Source organism: Oxyura jamaicensis, chromosome 4 (genome assembly GCF_011077185.1).
Source record: "Oxyura jamaicensis isolate SHBP4307 breed ruddy duck chromosome 4, BPBGC_Ojam_1.0, whole genome shotgun sequence".
NCBI lineage: Eukaryota > Metazoa > Chordata > Aves > Anseriformes > Anatidae > Oxyura > Oxyura jamaicensis.
Genome location: NC_048896.1, coordinates 52874454 through 52892408, shown reverse-complemented (window position 1 = coordinate 52892408; position 17955 = coordinate 52874454). Strand labels below are relative to the sequence as shown.

The 17955-nt window shown below is 33.8% G+C and overlaps 1 protein-coding gene across 3 annotated transcripts in view; it reads right to left on the bottom strand.

Moving 5' to 3' along the window:
• LRBA (LPS responsive beige-like anchor protein) overlaps positions 1-17955 on the bottom strand; it is a 395253-nt gene that overhangs the window by 11443 nt on the left and 365855 nt on the right. For all 3 annotated transcript variants that reach the window (XM_035325418.1, XM_035325421.1, XM_035325419.1), the window contains exon 53: positions 1081-1182. In XM_035325418.1, the coding sequence (XP_035181309.1) occupies positions 1081-1182 (102 nt within the window). The remainder of the gene's footprint in view (positions 1-1080; positions 1183-17955) is intronic.

Below are 17955 nucleotides of genomic sequence, written 5' to 3'. Positions count from 1 at the left end.
TTATAATACATTGTAATGATTTTTACCATGTTTAAGTGGAAAGTTTCTGAACTTAAGGGTGACAGAGTAAAATGAACAGCTGATGCTTTAAGAGTTTTGTATTATGGTATTTTAGAACACTTAACAAACCTAGTTAGGGACCTAACAGAGATTTTATTTTGTGGATTTCCTTTTAGAATTGGTAGTAGTTAATGCTGAGAACACAAAAATAAATGTACTGAATCCTAAAATGAGATTATCAAAATATACACAATACATTTTGTATATATACATAATATAACAAGACACAGAGGTAAGTGTAATGAATTTACATATGTATGCACTCTAAAAGAGCATTTTCTCATATTAAGATTTTTAACCCATGTATGATTCATTAAGTATTTGCTTGTTAATATATTCAGACAAATAATTGATTTGCTTGTAAGCCACAAGTGTTCACATGCATAGAACAGAAACACATACAGGTGTATACAGTAAGTACACCCAACTTATTTGAAAAGGGGTTTCAGAGTAGATACTTTGGAAACACTAAAACAGAGAGATCCTAGTTTTAAGAAATTTCCAGTCTAAAAATGAGAGCTTGAGCAGCATTACTACAAATTTTAGTGGGAGTTTATATATACACCTTTCATCAAACAAACAAGACAGCACATTCACTTTCTCCTGAAACTAATTCTTGCTTTCCTTTTTGAGAAGTTATCCACAAGGAAAAGAAAGCCAACTGCAGTAATACTTTTTTCACCTTCCTGGCAGTCAAGAGCTAGATCCAACTGTATGCTATATGCAATTACACTGGATAAGCAAACAAAAAGAAATTATAATCAGTACACTAGAACAGGGAAACTGATTTCATTGCCTCTTCTTGTAGATGTCTGTTAAAAAACAGTCTGTTTTACTATGTTTAAAAAGAGGTTTCAAATTCACTTGAATTCTGTAGCAAGGTTAAAAATAACCTTCTGTAAACAAGGTTAAAAATAAAACCACTGTAAAGTTAATAAATTCTGTCACTTTAGACTATATTCCTTTTTGCATTAGGACTGCAGCTTTATGAACAGAAAGAAATGACAACAGCTTCCTTACCTTTTGAACCACTTATTACCAAACCAAGTTCAGCACAAATGGTAGCACAGGTGATCTCATAGTCATGTCCTGTCAAAATAGCTCGAGGAGTTGCAATATCACCTTCAATGAAAAGACAATAAAAGTGATCCTTGGTTACAATCTGTTTCCAAAATCACCACTTCCAATCACTGAAGCATCTTCAGTTTCCTTGTCTGTGGAGTTCATGTTCCCTACAAATCACTTCTATGTCACTGTTTGCATTTGCTTGTTTTGTACTCATATCTATGTAGTACGGCAGAAATATGCTACAGGAGCTCAGCTTCTGCTTTTACTAATGCACATTCATATGAAAGTCAGGTGTGGAGTAAAAAACAGCACAGGTTGGAGTACACATACTTGCATTTTCCCTTCCCACCCTCCATCTCCTTCTCTACCTTTGTTGTGGAGAAAGAGACCTAATTCAATTACAAAATCTTCTTATAGCAGTAATAAGTAAAGACAGGCATCACTACAACAAGTATTGAGTTGAGGCACCTAAAATGCCCCAAGATGAAGAAAAACATGTACTGGGCAGTTTTATTTTATCTAGCAACAGTGTTGAAACTTCAGCCTGATGTCTGAGTTCCTTGTAAAATGTGGGGCTTGGAATACACCCAGTATGAATTTCCAATTACAACTGGTCCTATTAGATAGTTCCTTGCAACAAGAACAAGAAAACAAAACTCTTTTTCCAAGATTCTCTTTGTGATCAAACATACACTGATTCCAGAAGGGAAAAGAAATTGTATAAATGGCACATTTGAATTAATAAAATTTTGTATTCTCCAGAATACAAAGACACGAAAAGGGTATGGAAATGCTATAAAGCTCTTTAAATAATTTTATGCTTTCACTCACAGGTCACTGTCTGCACCACCTTCATTTAGAATGCTAGCATTTCACAGAAAGCAGATGTTATTCTTGTATTACTGTATAATTATTTTATTCATAGGATTTCATGAAGCACACAAACTTTAAAGAATGTATCTCTGGCAATGTTACCACGTAGTTTCAAAAAGGATTAGGCCAGTATTTAAGCTGCAAGAAATACTTTCACTTCACAATAAATGATGGTATTACTTCTGTGAGATGCCAAAAAGAAGTGAAGTAGTAGTAAAATCAAACCTTTTTTTTTTTTTTTTTTTTTTAATTATTTCAAGAACAGGTGATGGTTTTGCAAAGGCAGAGAGAGTAATAATAGCGCCAACTGACTCCGTTTGTTACTGACTCAGGAACACTCAAATTATATTTGAGGTTATAACTTCTGAAAAGATATAAAGAGCGCAATGTCATTAATTTGTCCATGTAGAGCTTTAACAGTACTAGCAATAGTTGTTCTGTGTCTTGGAAATTATGTAAAATATTAAAACAGGTAGCTAGCTATTCAGACTGCTTGTGTACAGTGAGAGAGATCTGTGGAAAGCAGCATAGATTTGGGCATGCATATATAAAGCCTTCGCTATTCTCAGTAGTTTACATTGTTAGTCAGACCATTTGCAACAATTCCCAGAGTGTCCATGCAGCTGCCACATTGAAATTGCTTCTTAGAAAAGGTCATAATCTATGACCAAGTAGCAAATCAAGGATTTTGACCTTTCAAATCTTATTTATTCTCCAGTCATTTTATAATTTATATCTACAATACAAACTTTTGAAAAGTAAATAAATCTGTTTCTTCTTAGATATATACAAGCATGCTAAATAGTATATGAACACACACACACATTTATGTATGTTATCAGCATTTTAAGTCTGAAAATGCTTTGGAGCAACTCACTTAAATGTCCCTAATCTCTTAATAAATAATCATTAAAAGCTACTGCTGTTGTTTTGTATAATGCTTTGCAAAACACACCCAAACCCAGGAAGTATAGCAGACAGTTCAGAAGCAAAGGAAAAACTCCCAACAAATTAGAAGCATAAGGGTAGACTTAACGACCTCTAGATACTGCTCAGGTGACTGATTCTACAAATGCACACAGACCTTTTTGAGAAAGTTTTCTCCGTTGAACTTTCCTCACCTAAACATGAGACAGGCTCCCTAGAAGATTCATAAAAGAATACTGAGTAGACAATCCACAGATTTGCACCTTTTGGGGAAAAAATGTAGTAATTGCCATTACTGTAACAATTCAACTTCTCTGACCCAGTTCTTTCTCCCTGTTGTCCCAAAGACCTAAGATAGGAGGGAGCTTTACGCATTTAAACCTTCTGTTAGTGTAGTTTCTTTTAATTGAGCTACCTACATTAGCAAAATTTTAGCGTTCTGTGTTTTACTTTATTTTGCATTCAGAAATCGCATTTAACACATACTTGCACCAAACAGCAAGGAATTAATCTAATTATATACTACACATGTTACTGAAAAATTCTGGTTTTAAAACTTTAGAAATCAGAGAAGTTTTAAATGTACAATTTTATAGTGGAGGTAATGAATATAAGATGTTGGAGTTTGAAGGACTCGTTAGAAGCAATGCCTGAATGAAATGTTAGGAGGTGCAGATGAACAAAATCCTTACAGTAAACTCACTGCTTACAGCAACTTCTTTACTGTAGGCTTTACCCGTGTTAGGCTGTCAGTAAAAATAAGCATAAAATGTAGGAGATAAGATGTTTAAAAAGTAGAAATCGAGCATATACATTTATCACAGTCCACTGAAAAGTAAAATTAATAAGTAATACCCTCAGTCTTTTTAGAACTTGGACTTGGCTTCAAACATGAAAGAATACAAATCTACAGGTGGCAGGATCAACATTTCATAAATTATATCAGCTGTTTACTGAACTACATTTAAGAAATACTTTAATATAAAACAGAAATACAAGAAATCTCAACAATATCTTTAAAGAAATTAGGACCTGAATAATACTGTAAAACAGAACTCCTGTGAAAAGTCAGGCTGACTCCTTTGATAAGAATGTCAAGTATTTAGGGGTTTCCAAGCCTCTGATTTTCCAAATAATGGGGTCAACTTAAAAGCTGGTTGTAGAGCAGAACAGATTTCTTTAAAAGCTTTTAAACTGTTATTGCTTCAGAAGATTGTCATGGTTTTCAATAATGCAAAGAGAAAATTTTATTTTGTTGCTGGTTTAAGGGGCACCACTTCAAACTTTTCTAAATTGTTTTAGGGAACCGGCTTGCAGACCTTTTGAAAAGCTGGGGAAGTGACTTCAAAGGGAAAGGAGTCTTTGTCCTTTAAGCAGGTTTACGACCACTGATGCAAACCCTAACTAAGGACTGAAAAGAATACTCAGTGCATCTTTAAGGAGATCCTTAAGGAAGATGAACAAGTCAAATGAGATTAAAGATAGTTCAAATCCTAGCACTAATAACCAAGACACAACAGTTTTACAGATGTGCTTTTCTCAGCATAATATATAATAATATCCTTAATCTATACTGTTGCTGAATTGCTACTTGCAGTTGAATGCTGCAAGAATCTTAATGCCACATTCGCATTGCAGCGAATGTCATCAATGATTTATTTAAGTCATAGGAAGTACACATAAAGTTATTTCCCAGTAATGGACAGAATACTTTACCTTTACAGTAACCATTCAAATTATTTCAAAAGGACTCTCCTACATTTCAATAAATAATTTCTGCAAAGCTGTTTTCCCATAGAAAACCACTCTTCCATAAGTGATTAAAGTACATTTTAAGTCATAAAACTCAAACTTCAGAAGATAAAAGAACATCACATGATATCATGTCAGCTTATGGCAATATTTCAGTGGGGGGAAAAAAAAAAAAAAAAGTTACGCATTTACAAACTATGTTTAAAGAGGAACAGTGGGATTATAGCAAAATCAAAAACTTTCTTCTAGTTTAATGACATCCAGAAGAAGAAATGCCTTACTGAGTAACAAGAAATTGTTTTGTATTGCTGGGTCTTTTCCCACTATTTTTTCAGCTTTGGTGATGCTACAAAAGAAAACTGAATCATGACGTTTGAAATCCTTCAGCAGATTCCTACAAAGACCACTTTCTATGTGTTCAGTACTAAACTGTAAGAGCTGAGCCAATATAGTAACTCATCCAAAGAAAAATGTTTCCAGAGAGAAAGAGAGAGAGAGAGAAAGAGAGAGAAAGAGAGAGAAAGAGAGAGAGAAAAATAAAAGAGAGAAAGAAAGTTCAAACTAAAGGTTGATCAAAAAACTTATCTCACAATAAAATACACAAGATACTCCTCCTGCTGTTTTTGGAGAGATAGTATTATGCTATACAATAAAATACAAAATATTTGACTATGCTCTTTTTTACGTTTAATGCTGAGAAGACAGTTAATTATGATAAGTCACAGACAGCCAAACAGTAATTTCTAAATTATTATTCCATGATTGTAGAGGCTGTAGGGCACTTTTAAATGGCAAATTAATTAAGTGATTTTATGTCAATATAAAATCCTAATTAAATGAAGCTTCAGTTAACCAAACTACCTTTTTACCTACTTCTTGCTAAAACAAATGATTGAATACTTTCTCGGTAGGATAAGTCAATGAAATCAAATTACATATGAAAGAAGAGCCTTCAAAAGGCATTTTATAAATACTGCATTTTTTGAAATTGTTTCATGACAAAAATTGAGGAAAACAAGAAGTTTGAAATAGATTTGAGAAGTAAAAATGTACTTACAGAATATATGTTTGGACACAAGTGCTTTCAGTAAAATGTAAGGAAATGAAGAAAACGACTTTGCTGCTAGGCTTCTGTGTTAATTGTATAGCAAGTTTCATAGTTTAATTACATTGGTAATTATACTATCAAAGAACATCAGTGATGACTATCAAATATTATAGAACTCTCTATATTAAAACTATTTATAAATCACACACAGTAAACACCTAAATAACAACCAACTGGTTAAGAAACATTTCTCTGCTACAGAAAGGCTACCTTTCTGATGGATGTGACATCTTACTAAAGTGATATTTTTGAATATTTAAAATATTTATGAATATTTCAAATATTTTGGAAATATCTGACACTATTTTTCAAGTATTCCTAAAACTTCAGTTTCAATAATCTTTCCTTTGGATTTTTAATTTTTGGATGATTTGGATTTTTAACTTTTTTTTTCATATTATATGGGAACTTTATTGTTTTCCTGTTCCTCATGACATTCCATCAGCATTTCCTCTCATTGCTTCAATTCTTTTCCTCTAACTCCTTCCCATCTGTTCAAACATTTTACAACAAAAAGTACAATCTTATGCCTAGATGCAAGCTTTGTTTTTGAAAAAAAAAAAAAAAAAAAAAACATTTTCAACCATACATTTCCTGATGAAAGGAAAAATATATTTGAATAACATGTCTTTCTATTCTGATATTGAATCCAAAGTCATAAAAAAGATAAACCCTATGCTATAGTGTAGTTTAGTAAAGAGAAAAATATTAAGTTTATCTTGTAGAATTTGTTTCAGTGAATATAACACAGGGAAGGCTTACTGTATACATTGTCATATTGTACAAGTTACTAATACTTATTCAGTACTAATATGAGAAGTCTTCACACACATTTTATCAAGAGAACAGGTTCACTATGTCTCCAAAATAAACATAGTGAAGAAAATGATTTAAAAGGCCTTTGTGAATTGAATACAACAATTCAGATTTCAGAAAGTCAATAATCCCCAGCCTCTCCATTCTTACACTGTATGCAAAGCAAAGCTTTCTGGAACCTGTTCACTCTTCCTAGGGATTCATCTGCTGGAAGTCATTCAGCAGCACCCCCCCCACCCCTCCCATACAGACCTTTTTGAAGCCCCCTGAAAGTATCTGCAGGTGAATATTCAGGGTCAGTCTCCACTAATATTTTAATATTTGCAACATCCCAATTTCATAAACTGCTACTTAAATATCAGCTTTGAAGTTTTAAAATACTGTCATTTTTGTTTGAGAATGCTCTAAAACAGCTTTATGAAGGGGCTTTTTTGTTTGTTTGTTCATCCTTAAGAATCTGTTTTTCTTCATGTTTATATCATGTGGTTTATATTTATAACTATTTGATTACCCGCTGAGTCCAATAAATGAGAAGAATAGAATAGAAAAGAATAGAATAGAATTTAAACAAAATAAAACCTCAACAGATAAGGTGAAAAAAAGAAAGAACTATTTTACCGTGAAATAGTGCCTACTGCAGAATAGTTTTAAGAAAAAAGTTATCTCACCATATGCTGAAACTGACTGCTAGTTTGAAATGTATACAGTATTTCAAACTCTGATGAAAAATAAATTGAGATTAAAGGCTTCATATGAGAATTCAATTCAGTCATCAGTGATTTCATTTTTGCTATTGAAATATATCAAAATAATTTATTTTTGTTTGAAAGAAGAAAAATGAATCATTTCAAAATAATACTGTTCCATTACAGCATGTGCCTGTGCTTAAGATATTAGATTGCTTTTATAAAGTTGATTTGAAACCAATGCACTGTTTGTGTACTAAACTAGTTAGATCCTTACCACCTTTTCTTATTAATGTAACTAGGAATACTGATGGCAAACACTAGGTTCAGAGCATACATACACTATTTGTCTTTTTAAGATCATTTATTTCAAAACAGATACTTTTCCAATGAAGCAGGCCATAATCCTAATTACCTACAGTATTACTCAGTGGAGTAATCCTTACTTGTGTGATGCATTTATATAGCATTAATATACATTAGTTCCAGAAACACTTGCAAATTAATTTCTGGTCCAAGTCAGAATTACTGTACTGACCACATATATTTTTTTCCCCCCCCAACATTTAAGCTGGTCATGAAGATTCTAAACTATTATATCCTAGACAATAAATTATTACTTCTGCATTACTCTGCTTTCTCTTATTTGGTATAGACTTAGAATTGAATGCTCATATTTCCCAGCAACCAAACAAGGTAAATAAATGTGATATATTAGTATATCATCCCACCACTATGCATATGGTGCACATTAAGGTTGTATGCATTTACCATATGAATATAATTCCTTTTACCACATCAACTATTAGTTACAAGTTGTAAATATAGCATTGTTTTTCCTGGAACGTGAAGGTCTGCATTACATCATGAAGCACTAAATATCCTTATCCTTCTGGAGAATTTCATGCATATAGTTTTAGTGACACCTGAAGCTGGATACTGCCAAAAAAGCAGCATCAAAACTCTTTCTCTGTTTCGAGTCTCACATACTCACATACATACTGCCTTCACTTGTGCCTGGATTGTGCCTCAAAATTTGCTTTACTGTATCATTTGCAATTACTTACTCTGTCAAATCTTGAAACACATTCTCCCTTTCCAGTTGAAAACAAGGACAATACAGATGCTGTGCATGCTGTAGGATATGCTTTTAGCCAGAACAAATAAATATTTACAGCACACAAATTTACATGCTCATCAGAACCAAATCACTACAACTGTTAAAATGCTTTCTTGAACCATCACAGAGTGCAATTGCAAGTTCTGCTTGATGAAGACCTTTCCCTCATATCTATCTATAAAATTACTTTCTTGGCATTATATAAATACACAAATAGATTGCTTATACAGTATTACTGCAAATTCCCAGACATGCCACAATTCATCCACCTGTTAAAACTCTTCTTTTTCCAGTTTAAATATTTGGAGGCTAGAACCATCAGTTATACGTGATTTATAGACTATGTGGAAGAATGAGGCCTCAATCTCTTTGAGGTGTCAATTTGTTACAGTTTTTTAAAAAAATGACAGTGGCCTTTTGTAGCTGTATAATTTAAGGCTCTGTTCTAGGTTTATGCTGTTAGTCCCAGTGCCTGCTGCACTGGCTACAACAGTGCTCTGTGAAGACACAGGGAAATTGCAGGTCCAATTGCAGCATCAGGACCTCTGTCCACTAAGCTTTCATGGGGCTTTCATAACTAACATCAAATAGCACAACAAATGTTTGGTCGAATATTTAGTGGTTGTCACCCTTTTCAAAACATCCTTCAGATATTTTTATATACCTTGTGGGTCTTCCCTATGAAATAAGTTTTACTGAATTTACCTTGTAAGCATAGAAAAAGTTAACATTGTACTTGCTGAAATTCTAGTTAAAAAAAAAGGAAAAAAAAAAAAAAAGGGGGAAAGAAGTATTTCCTTTCTTTTTTATAGCCACACTTAACAAAACACTTCTGATATGTTTCTATTTCGGTACATACATTAACCTTAAATTCACATTGTATTTTCTTATTACAATGCTAATAAAAAGGTGAAAAAATATACTAACAATGAAATCCAAATGTTTTTTACACCAAATATGTCAAAATCCATATATTTTAAATATTTTACTAGGCAGTGCTTTGGAGAGAATCAGTCCCAAGATCAGCTTTCAAGACAATGCCAGCAGATGGTGCTATAGGATTCTTGCTTTACATACTATATTAAGCTACTTTGTCCAGCCATTTTTGAGAAACAAAGAATATTTGTTATGTCTGCAGTTAAATAATGTTAAAATATTATTGAATTATTTACCGCATTTTTATGAAGGAGGACACACAAAATAATATAATGCATATGGGTCAAAAAGTAAATGTGCTGTTGAACACAGAAATGAGCACATGCAGACTTTTTAAACTCAGTGCTATACTATCATAGAGCAACTCTCTTTTCGTAGCAGACTGACTGCAGTGAATGGCACCGATAGACCTATTAGCCGCCACAATTCCAAGCATATTTTAATGTTTGAAGGCTCTGCAGATTTTTAGCTATTACAGTAAACCATTGTTTGTCAGAAATTAACAATATTAATAGAAGAATTTTCATTTATAACTCATGCAATTACAGATTTAAGGACATTTTGAAACCAAACTAGCTAGCAGGTTATATGCAAAAGGGAATATTGACAGGTATAATTTTTACAACTACTTCCCAAATATTTTTTTTTTTTTTTTTAAGGAAAGACAATGTTATGTAAACTACTCCCCAAAATGTTTTTGTTTAGGAAATAATAGTTAAATTCTAATTAAATATTTATGCTATAAACATTATTTAAAATTTGGAATATCTCCTCTATTAACATGGGTTTTGAAACTGAAAACAAAGGTCTGTATCATGGAGAAACTTGGGAACCAAAATGTAGGTATAGTTCAAGATGAGGATAAGGATGGGGAAGGAGGTAAAGAGGTTTTTCTTGCTACCGAGTTAACATCAGGCAGAACTGCTTGCAATCTTTGTGACTTTTCACTGTATGCAAGGCAAGCACATATGTAAATCTTCATAGCATTCAGGTTTATAGGATTAGTGTGTCTGAGTACACAGAAATTATTATCTATGACATTACTCCTCTATCAACCAATGCAAAGATGATCTTCAAGACATATTTTTAAAATTTAAATCACCTGCATTGTTCACATGAAAAAATAATTATCAAGCATTTATTAAAAGTTTGACTTTTCAAAATGAAAAATATATATAGCAGTTGAAATACCGTTTTTTTCCTTTTGCTATAATAACTAATACAATTTAAGCTAATGAATTCTTTAGTCTCCAAACCATAGCTTTCATTTAATAATCATGTTAATTGAAAACTAGTCTTTCAGAAATTGAAATGCTGATTTAGCATTTCAAAAAAAAAGTATCTGGGAAAAAAAAAAAAAAAACGGTTCTTTCGGAAGTAGCTTAGAGAGTAGCTAGACTGTTGTTTGGCAAGACAGGAAACTGGTGATTAAATGTTGAGTCCTTTGGGAGATTTTGTATTTTATAAATTGAAAAGATTATGTATTTTTAAAATCTATATTTAAGGAAGATATTCTACATGTTAGCAACAGTAAAAGTGTTCAATGAATCCTCTCAATTAAATCTCAGTTAAATTCAGTAATTCTTTTTAAATATGAAATCACGTGCTTACAATCCCTCATGTGCCCTGCCACACAGCTACACTACTAAAAGCATTTAATTTCTCTAACACACTTCAGAAAACCTGAATATAATACCCTCTAAAAATATAAAACTATGCAATGAAAGCACCACCACAGTCCTCATGATGCAAATGTGGTACATACAGAGAGTAACATTTTCTAGTTTTATGGGCTAACATAAAAGAGGTAATATAATTTGTTTTATTCACATATGTGTGGAAGATCAATGCAATAACTCAGAAGAGATCACATTAGTATTAGTGGTAGTAATACAGTTATACACTGAGTCTCTATATTTCATTAGTACCAGATACTTTTATTGGTTAACCCTTAATATCTTTAAGCAAAACAAATTTCTATATTAAATATAGTTTTGGTTTTTAAAATAATTATGAAAAAATCTGTAGAAAAGTAGCAGAATAGTTGCATCATAGTCTATGAATATAGTGCAAGAATAACAGAAAAGCACTTTATCTTCACCTCAGCTATGAATATGCTTACCATTTGATAAGCATAAACAAAATTAAGATTATTAAATTTACCACTGTACACCAAGAAGGTACAGCCAAAGAAGACAATCGCAATGAAAAAAACAACTTTGAAGACATTGGATTGATAGATTGACATTCACTATTCTGATTGGTCTCTACCTAGTGTGCAGAGGTGAGGAATCACTAAGAAGGCTGGAGGAAATGGGATATTCCAGCTAGTAAGACATTTGTTGGTGAAGGATTACAACATGAAATTCTCTGTAGCAATTTTTTTGGTGACAATTTTTAATTTATAAGACATTACTAGAGATGACCTTCGAGATAAGATCTGAAGCAAAACAGATCAAAAACTTGATGGTGAAAGGAACTTACTCGAAAGTGGAGAAGATACAAGAACATTCAAGATGCTTTATAAGGGGAAAAACGAGGGCAACAAGATATTTTTTGAAGTATTTTGGTAAGAAAAGTTTCAACATATACAGAGCATTGCTCTGTAAGACCTCATGGGAAGTAAGTCTACAGAGAAACAAAGAAAAAGATAAAATTGATACTACCAAAAACTGCTCTAACGCAAAGGAAGGGTAAGACAGACAAGATACCAGCTGGCATAACTGAAAGTTCTCCAGCGAAAAGGAAAAAAAGTTCTCCAGGAAAAAGTCAGGCAGAAAGATCAAAATAGGTGTATGTTCTAAGAGATAAGGTATGAGCAAGCAAGGACAAAAATGGGATAGCCAAGGAAAGGTGAGGTACAACTAGCAATGACATCAGGAGTAACAGTCAGTCTGTAAACATAAAAAGAATGTTAGGATGTTCATGAGAAGTTGGTCCATTATTCAGTAAACAGCAAGCAATATCAATAGATGATGCCAGGCATTTCAAAGTATCTCCATAAAAGTCTTCAATGAGAAGGTGAGCTGCAGTCAGACAACAAACCTAAGTAAAAGCAGCAATGAGAACTGTTGTCTCATTTCAGAGAATACCTAAATGAGGTAAATGGTTGGAACTCAACTAGCCTGATAATAGTGATAAGAGGATATTTTGAAAATGAAACTAAATAATCCCAGAGTTGTGCCTGGGAGACTGAGCATGGTTTAAAAAAAAAAAAAAAAAAAAAGAGTTAAAAAAATAATATATATATATTGTGTTATTTATCTTTAAGAAATAGGCAAAGGAAGAAGTGAGAAATTAGTTGTCTGCTTAACTCAATCAGAAAAATAAAAATACTGGCAGAACATTTATATATATAAACACACACAATTTCCTCGAGGAAAACAAGGAGAAGAGTAACAGCTGATTTGGATTTGTCATGAAAAAATCATGTCTAAGCTATTTTTTTTTTTCCTGCAATGGCAAGTAATCGGATTTGTGTTCAGGGAGATGCCACATATTTTGACTTTAGTATGGATTCTGGCTGTTTCACATGAGCAATTTCATATGGAAAATAGAGAAGCACATGTTTAGAAGATGGTACTATAGGTCAGATAAAAGGCCAATTGGAAAGTTATATTCCTGGGCTGTGCAATGTTTAACATTTTCTTTAATGACCAATTTGATAAATTAAGACTGCAAATTACATTTGCAGACATGAGTTGCTGAAAGGACAAGATGAAAATTCTGAATGTATTTAAGAAATTTGGAAGGGTAAAAACAAGGTTCCACAGTTAAACTGCACAGAGCAAGAGTAGCTAGGGATTCTTCAGAGAAGACTGAAACTTATTTTGGCTCATACACTTAAAGAATTAACTTTTAAAGAATTAACATTGTGCTGTTTTGGAACAAACAGATACCCCCCACAGAAGTGAGAAGTAGAGATCTGTAAAACTGACTCTTTTCTACTTATTACTAGAAGGGCTTCAACTGCAATGTCTACTTTGAGAAAGACAGACAATTGAAGAGGAACAACAACAACAAAGAATCTGAGGTTTACAGGAACATGATTTATGGCAAAAGCCAGAAAGAACTGAGTTAGTTAAGTGTGGAAGAAAACATTAGTGCATCATAGTAATCCAAATCAGTTGTTGTTGCACAGAAAGAAAGAAGCTGTTTTCTACACAAAGAATAAATATATGTGACAGAATTCAACTGAAACAAAATAAAATAAAACAAAGCAAACAAACAAACAAGAAGAACCTGGACAGTAGTCTGAACACTGGGAAAAGATTTCTAATGATAGGGCCAGTACAGGCCTGTAAAGCCCCAAAATACCTCTGCCAAAGTTTTTAATGGTAGGTTGACAAACATCACTCAAGAATGGTTTTGATGTAGTTTTCCCAAAGCTTTCTTTGGGAAAAGAGTGACCAAAGTTCCTGTCAGCTCTGTTTCCTATGTATCAGTCATTACAAAGTAAAATGCAATCCCTCAACCTAGGAAATGTCCAAACACTGAGTTGCCACTTGAGCTTCAAAGAAAGAGTAGGATCTGAAAGTGATGCAGACCATTTGTATGCAAATGAATTCTCTCATCTGTTTCCCTCCCTGCCACCCCCCACTTCTTGCCTCCCCTCCAACCCATTGCACTAGGCTGGCCAAGTGCAAAACCTCGCATGCTTCTGCAAGTGCACCGCCCCCTCTGAGTACCCTCTGCATATAATGCCACCTTATTCGGGAATACTGTGAGTTCTGAAGCATTATGTCACGTCCCCAAGTGGTACTTTGCTATTAGATCGGAGTCTCTAAATATGCAAAAGCCAACCTTGTGGCAGAGATCACACATGGGCTTCAAGGGGTACTAAGGGGAAGGTTTGCATCCTCTCCCTCCTGCCTCCCCCACCTCCCAAAGCCAGCCGCATGCCAAGCAGAGAAATATAAAAGGACCTTATGCTATCCAAAGTGACTTCACATCTCCACAGTAAATTATGCTAATTAATGTGAACTTAACATGGCTCAGGGCTTTTCTAAAGGATACAACTATTTCAGATACTCTGTTCTTAATTATTTCTAGGCTTGGTCAGAAATTGTCCACAAAAACATTTCTGCAAGAGAAAATGCCTGTGCACCAAAGTGAAGTACTGCCATGTTTCCACGTTTTCCAAAACAATTTATTTAGAAATAATAAACCCTACATTTGATCAAAGAGCATGGTGGAGTATATTTTTGAATTTCAGGTTTTAATTTGAGAAGAAGGAAAAAAGGACTTAACCTAAATGTAATCAAGCTGTTTGGTGAAGAATAAAAATAGTTTCCAGCAGATGTGTCCCATGTAGGAATTTGTATCTTTGAGATTTAAATTCATCAAATTTGGCTTAAATTGATCAATGCAATTGAGAGGCATATAAAGTAAGCAGACGGTGAGACTGTGTAGGTATCATTTCTTTAAGGGTTCAGCTTAAAAGTTAAAAATTACAGAATGTAAATAATGACTATTTCAGTAACATATTTCTTCTGTTAAACCAAAAATGTAAAGAATTTTTCCACACAGTCCAGTTGGCCAGAAAATTGTCCTTGATAAAGAATATCAAACAAAACACTTATTTATCACGTATGGCATAGTCCACCTGGCTTGTCAGCTTGAGTTAAGTACCATTCTAAAACATGAATACATGCAGCCAGAGATCAAGAGCTCAGTGCTTCCTAAAGTAACTAAACCAGATAAAGGAACTGAAATAAAATGTAACTTGTTGGAGTAGTGGGTGCACAATGGGATAATATTTAGGGTAACTTGGTCCTACTGGTCTGCTGACTGATATGTATCAGAGGCACCAGGAACTATGAAAGAAGGGAAGAAATGTTCCTGGTTTAGATTATTTTGCTCAAGACTCTCTAGCTTCATGATGCCTGTTGCTGTGAAGTCATTTTTAAGATAGAAATTAGAGATAATTAAATAAAGAAAAAAAAAAAAATATGAAAGTATCAACTCCAAGAGTACCTAAATTACAATTAATAATGACCACTTACAGCATGCATAAAATATACATCAAGGTTAAAAAAAAAATCATGAGCTTCAAACACAAAGAAACAACATCAGACAAGTTAAATAGCATCCCACAAACGGATCAAAGATACAGTTGCAGTAATGGGGCTCAAAACCCAACAAATCTACTGGTGCTTTCCATTTCTGACAAAATCAGAACTAAGCAGAAACAGCTCTTTTTATTTGCGTTTTCAAAAAAAAAAATAAAATTGATTGAACAGAGACGCCTATAGAAAGCTATTTCTGGGAAAAATTAAATCCCCAGATTACCATCTCTTTGAAGCAGAAACTGTCTTTTGCTATACACTTGTAGGCCAATGTATAGTGCCATGAGATTCCAATTCATTACAAAGCTTTCCAGGCATGCTACATCACAAAAAAAAAAAAAAAAAGTATTCATAGGAACCATTGCATCTCCCTTAAAGTGCAAGTTTAGTAGGATTAGGAATTACAAACAAAGAGAATCATCAGTAGTTAAAATAATCTAGCATTATATTTGATTAACTTTGAAACCTGCAAAATTTTAGTATCTTAGACATTTGCGTTAGAGAAGATGGTCAATGGATTAAAACAAAACATACAGACCTACTCTAGTCAGACACTACCAGCTACAAAATCTCAGCATGTGATCTGTCAAAGTCATAATGGAGCCCATAGCCTCAAAGCCTTGTTCACAAAACAGGCAAGTCTCAAATACTGTGGCAAGTACTCAACAAGAACTTCTCAGGACAGGCCTAGAAATTGCAAAGACGGGCTGTTCTTGCAAGCCTTGAAAACAGTGTAAGGAGACACCTACAGATGCTCTCTCCTTCATCTAGGAGTATCTCAAGTTTTCTCCTCAAAAGGACAGCTTTTCCCTTTAGGATTTACAAGCTTACTTGACTAATCTGTCAAGCTCTTAAATTCTGTCAAGCTCTTAAATTCCTTTCACGGACTTTTGGGAGTTTCCAGGTTTACAAGCTCTGCAAAAATAGTGCAAAGTTTGCATTTTCTTTAAATTGACAGATTGCAAAAAAACAAAACAAACAAACAAAAAAAACATATAAAGACTGTGCAGAGATTTTGTTCTTCAACCAACACCATATTTATTTAACAATGCTCATAAAATTATGCTATCCCTGTTCAAAAGGTTCCATCCCTTGAATCAGACTGTTGGAGGAGTAATTCTGACAGATTGCTTACATACTCTGCCTAAAGTTCCTGCAATTTCATGACCAGAACCTCTGAATCTTGTGCAATTTTTGAATAGTTCTCAAATGCACAATGAACATCAAACAATTTACATGTTAGTCAGACATTCATTCTGATATTAAACAGTTGTGCTTCGTCAGAATAGTTCACATGATGCAGTGTCAATTGAAACATCTCCCTCTCTTTTTCTTTTCTTTTCCCAAATTCAAATAAATCCTGTTGGGTAATGGACTGAGCATGAAACATGCAACCAAACTGAATAACTTGGAGGATGCTGGATATTGTTGACATTATATGAAATCATAAGCTAGTTGTAACTGCAGTATATGCCAGATGTAACAGTACTTCTTGTTCTCCAGATGTCCATTTTGTCTTTTGCAGACAGAAGGTAAGTTCTTACTAGTCAGAGAAGACTGAGTGAATGGCAGAAAACACTATTCTGAAGACAGAATATACTGCTTCTCACCCCTTTCTATTCAGGCCATTTTCTTTTTGGCTGAACAAGGAGAAGAAACCATTACTTGGCCATGATGTTCCCCTCTACTCACACAGGTAAGTTCTCACCAGCTGTCTAAAAAGCCTGAACTCTGTGAGCTGTGAACTGCCTCTTACGGGGTTTTTCTCAAGCTATATGTCTGCCTTCTTTGTTTTGGGAATCAGAAATTATTTTTTGTGAAGAGTAAAATTGACATAATTACAAGATCACTTTCTACTTTGTCTAGTATATAATGCAGGCACAGTTACATTGAACAGTCATGTAGTTTCATTATTTTCCACAGGAAATGATGAGTTAAAAGACTGAATTACCATAAGTAAAAAGATTTGGGATTCCTTGGGAAATGGAGGAAGAAGGAAGAGATGACAGTCTATGGGAAGTGTGAAGTGAATTTCGTTGAGGAGCAATTTAAACTGAATTAGGCGGAAGCAGCATTACTCTGACTTATTAGTTTGATTATATGGTTTGAGCCTAGTTGCTTGCACTGGAACCAATTAAAATGCCTAGTACATGACAGCAAGGATTAGGCTCGTAGCGCTCTACCAAAGTGTGAAATAAGTTTTTGCCTGCTTCTTTAATCCTTCCCATGTGTCTGCCTTTCTTTCACCTAAATATCCAGCTCAGGCCATTACACATCTCATTACAATGACCGTGGTCTAAGTTAAAATGCAGTATTTGCATAACTCTATTGATAGCTGAGATACCACTATGAGAACCTATGAGCATCAGATTACAGTTGCATTGAATACAGTCTGCATTGGAGTGATGTATCATTTGTTTGTTGTTTTGAACTATCCAAATGCATGTCTGTCATGAAATCATCACGTGGAGAGAAAAAATCTACCCCGATAGAAAAGGAATTACACTAGTTCCTTTCTCTTCCTCCCAGAGCCACTCTTCC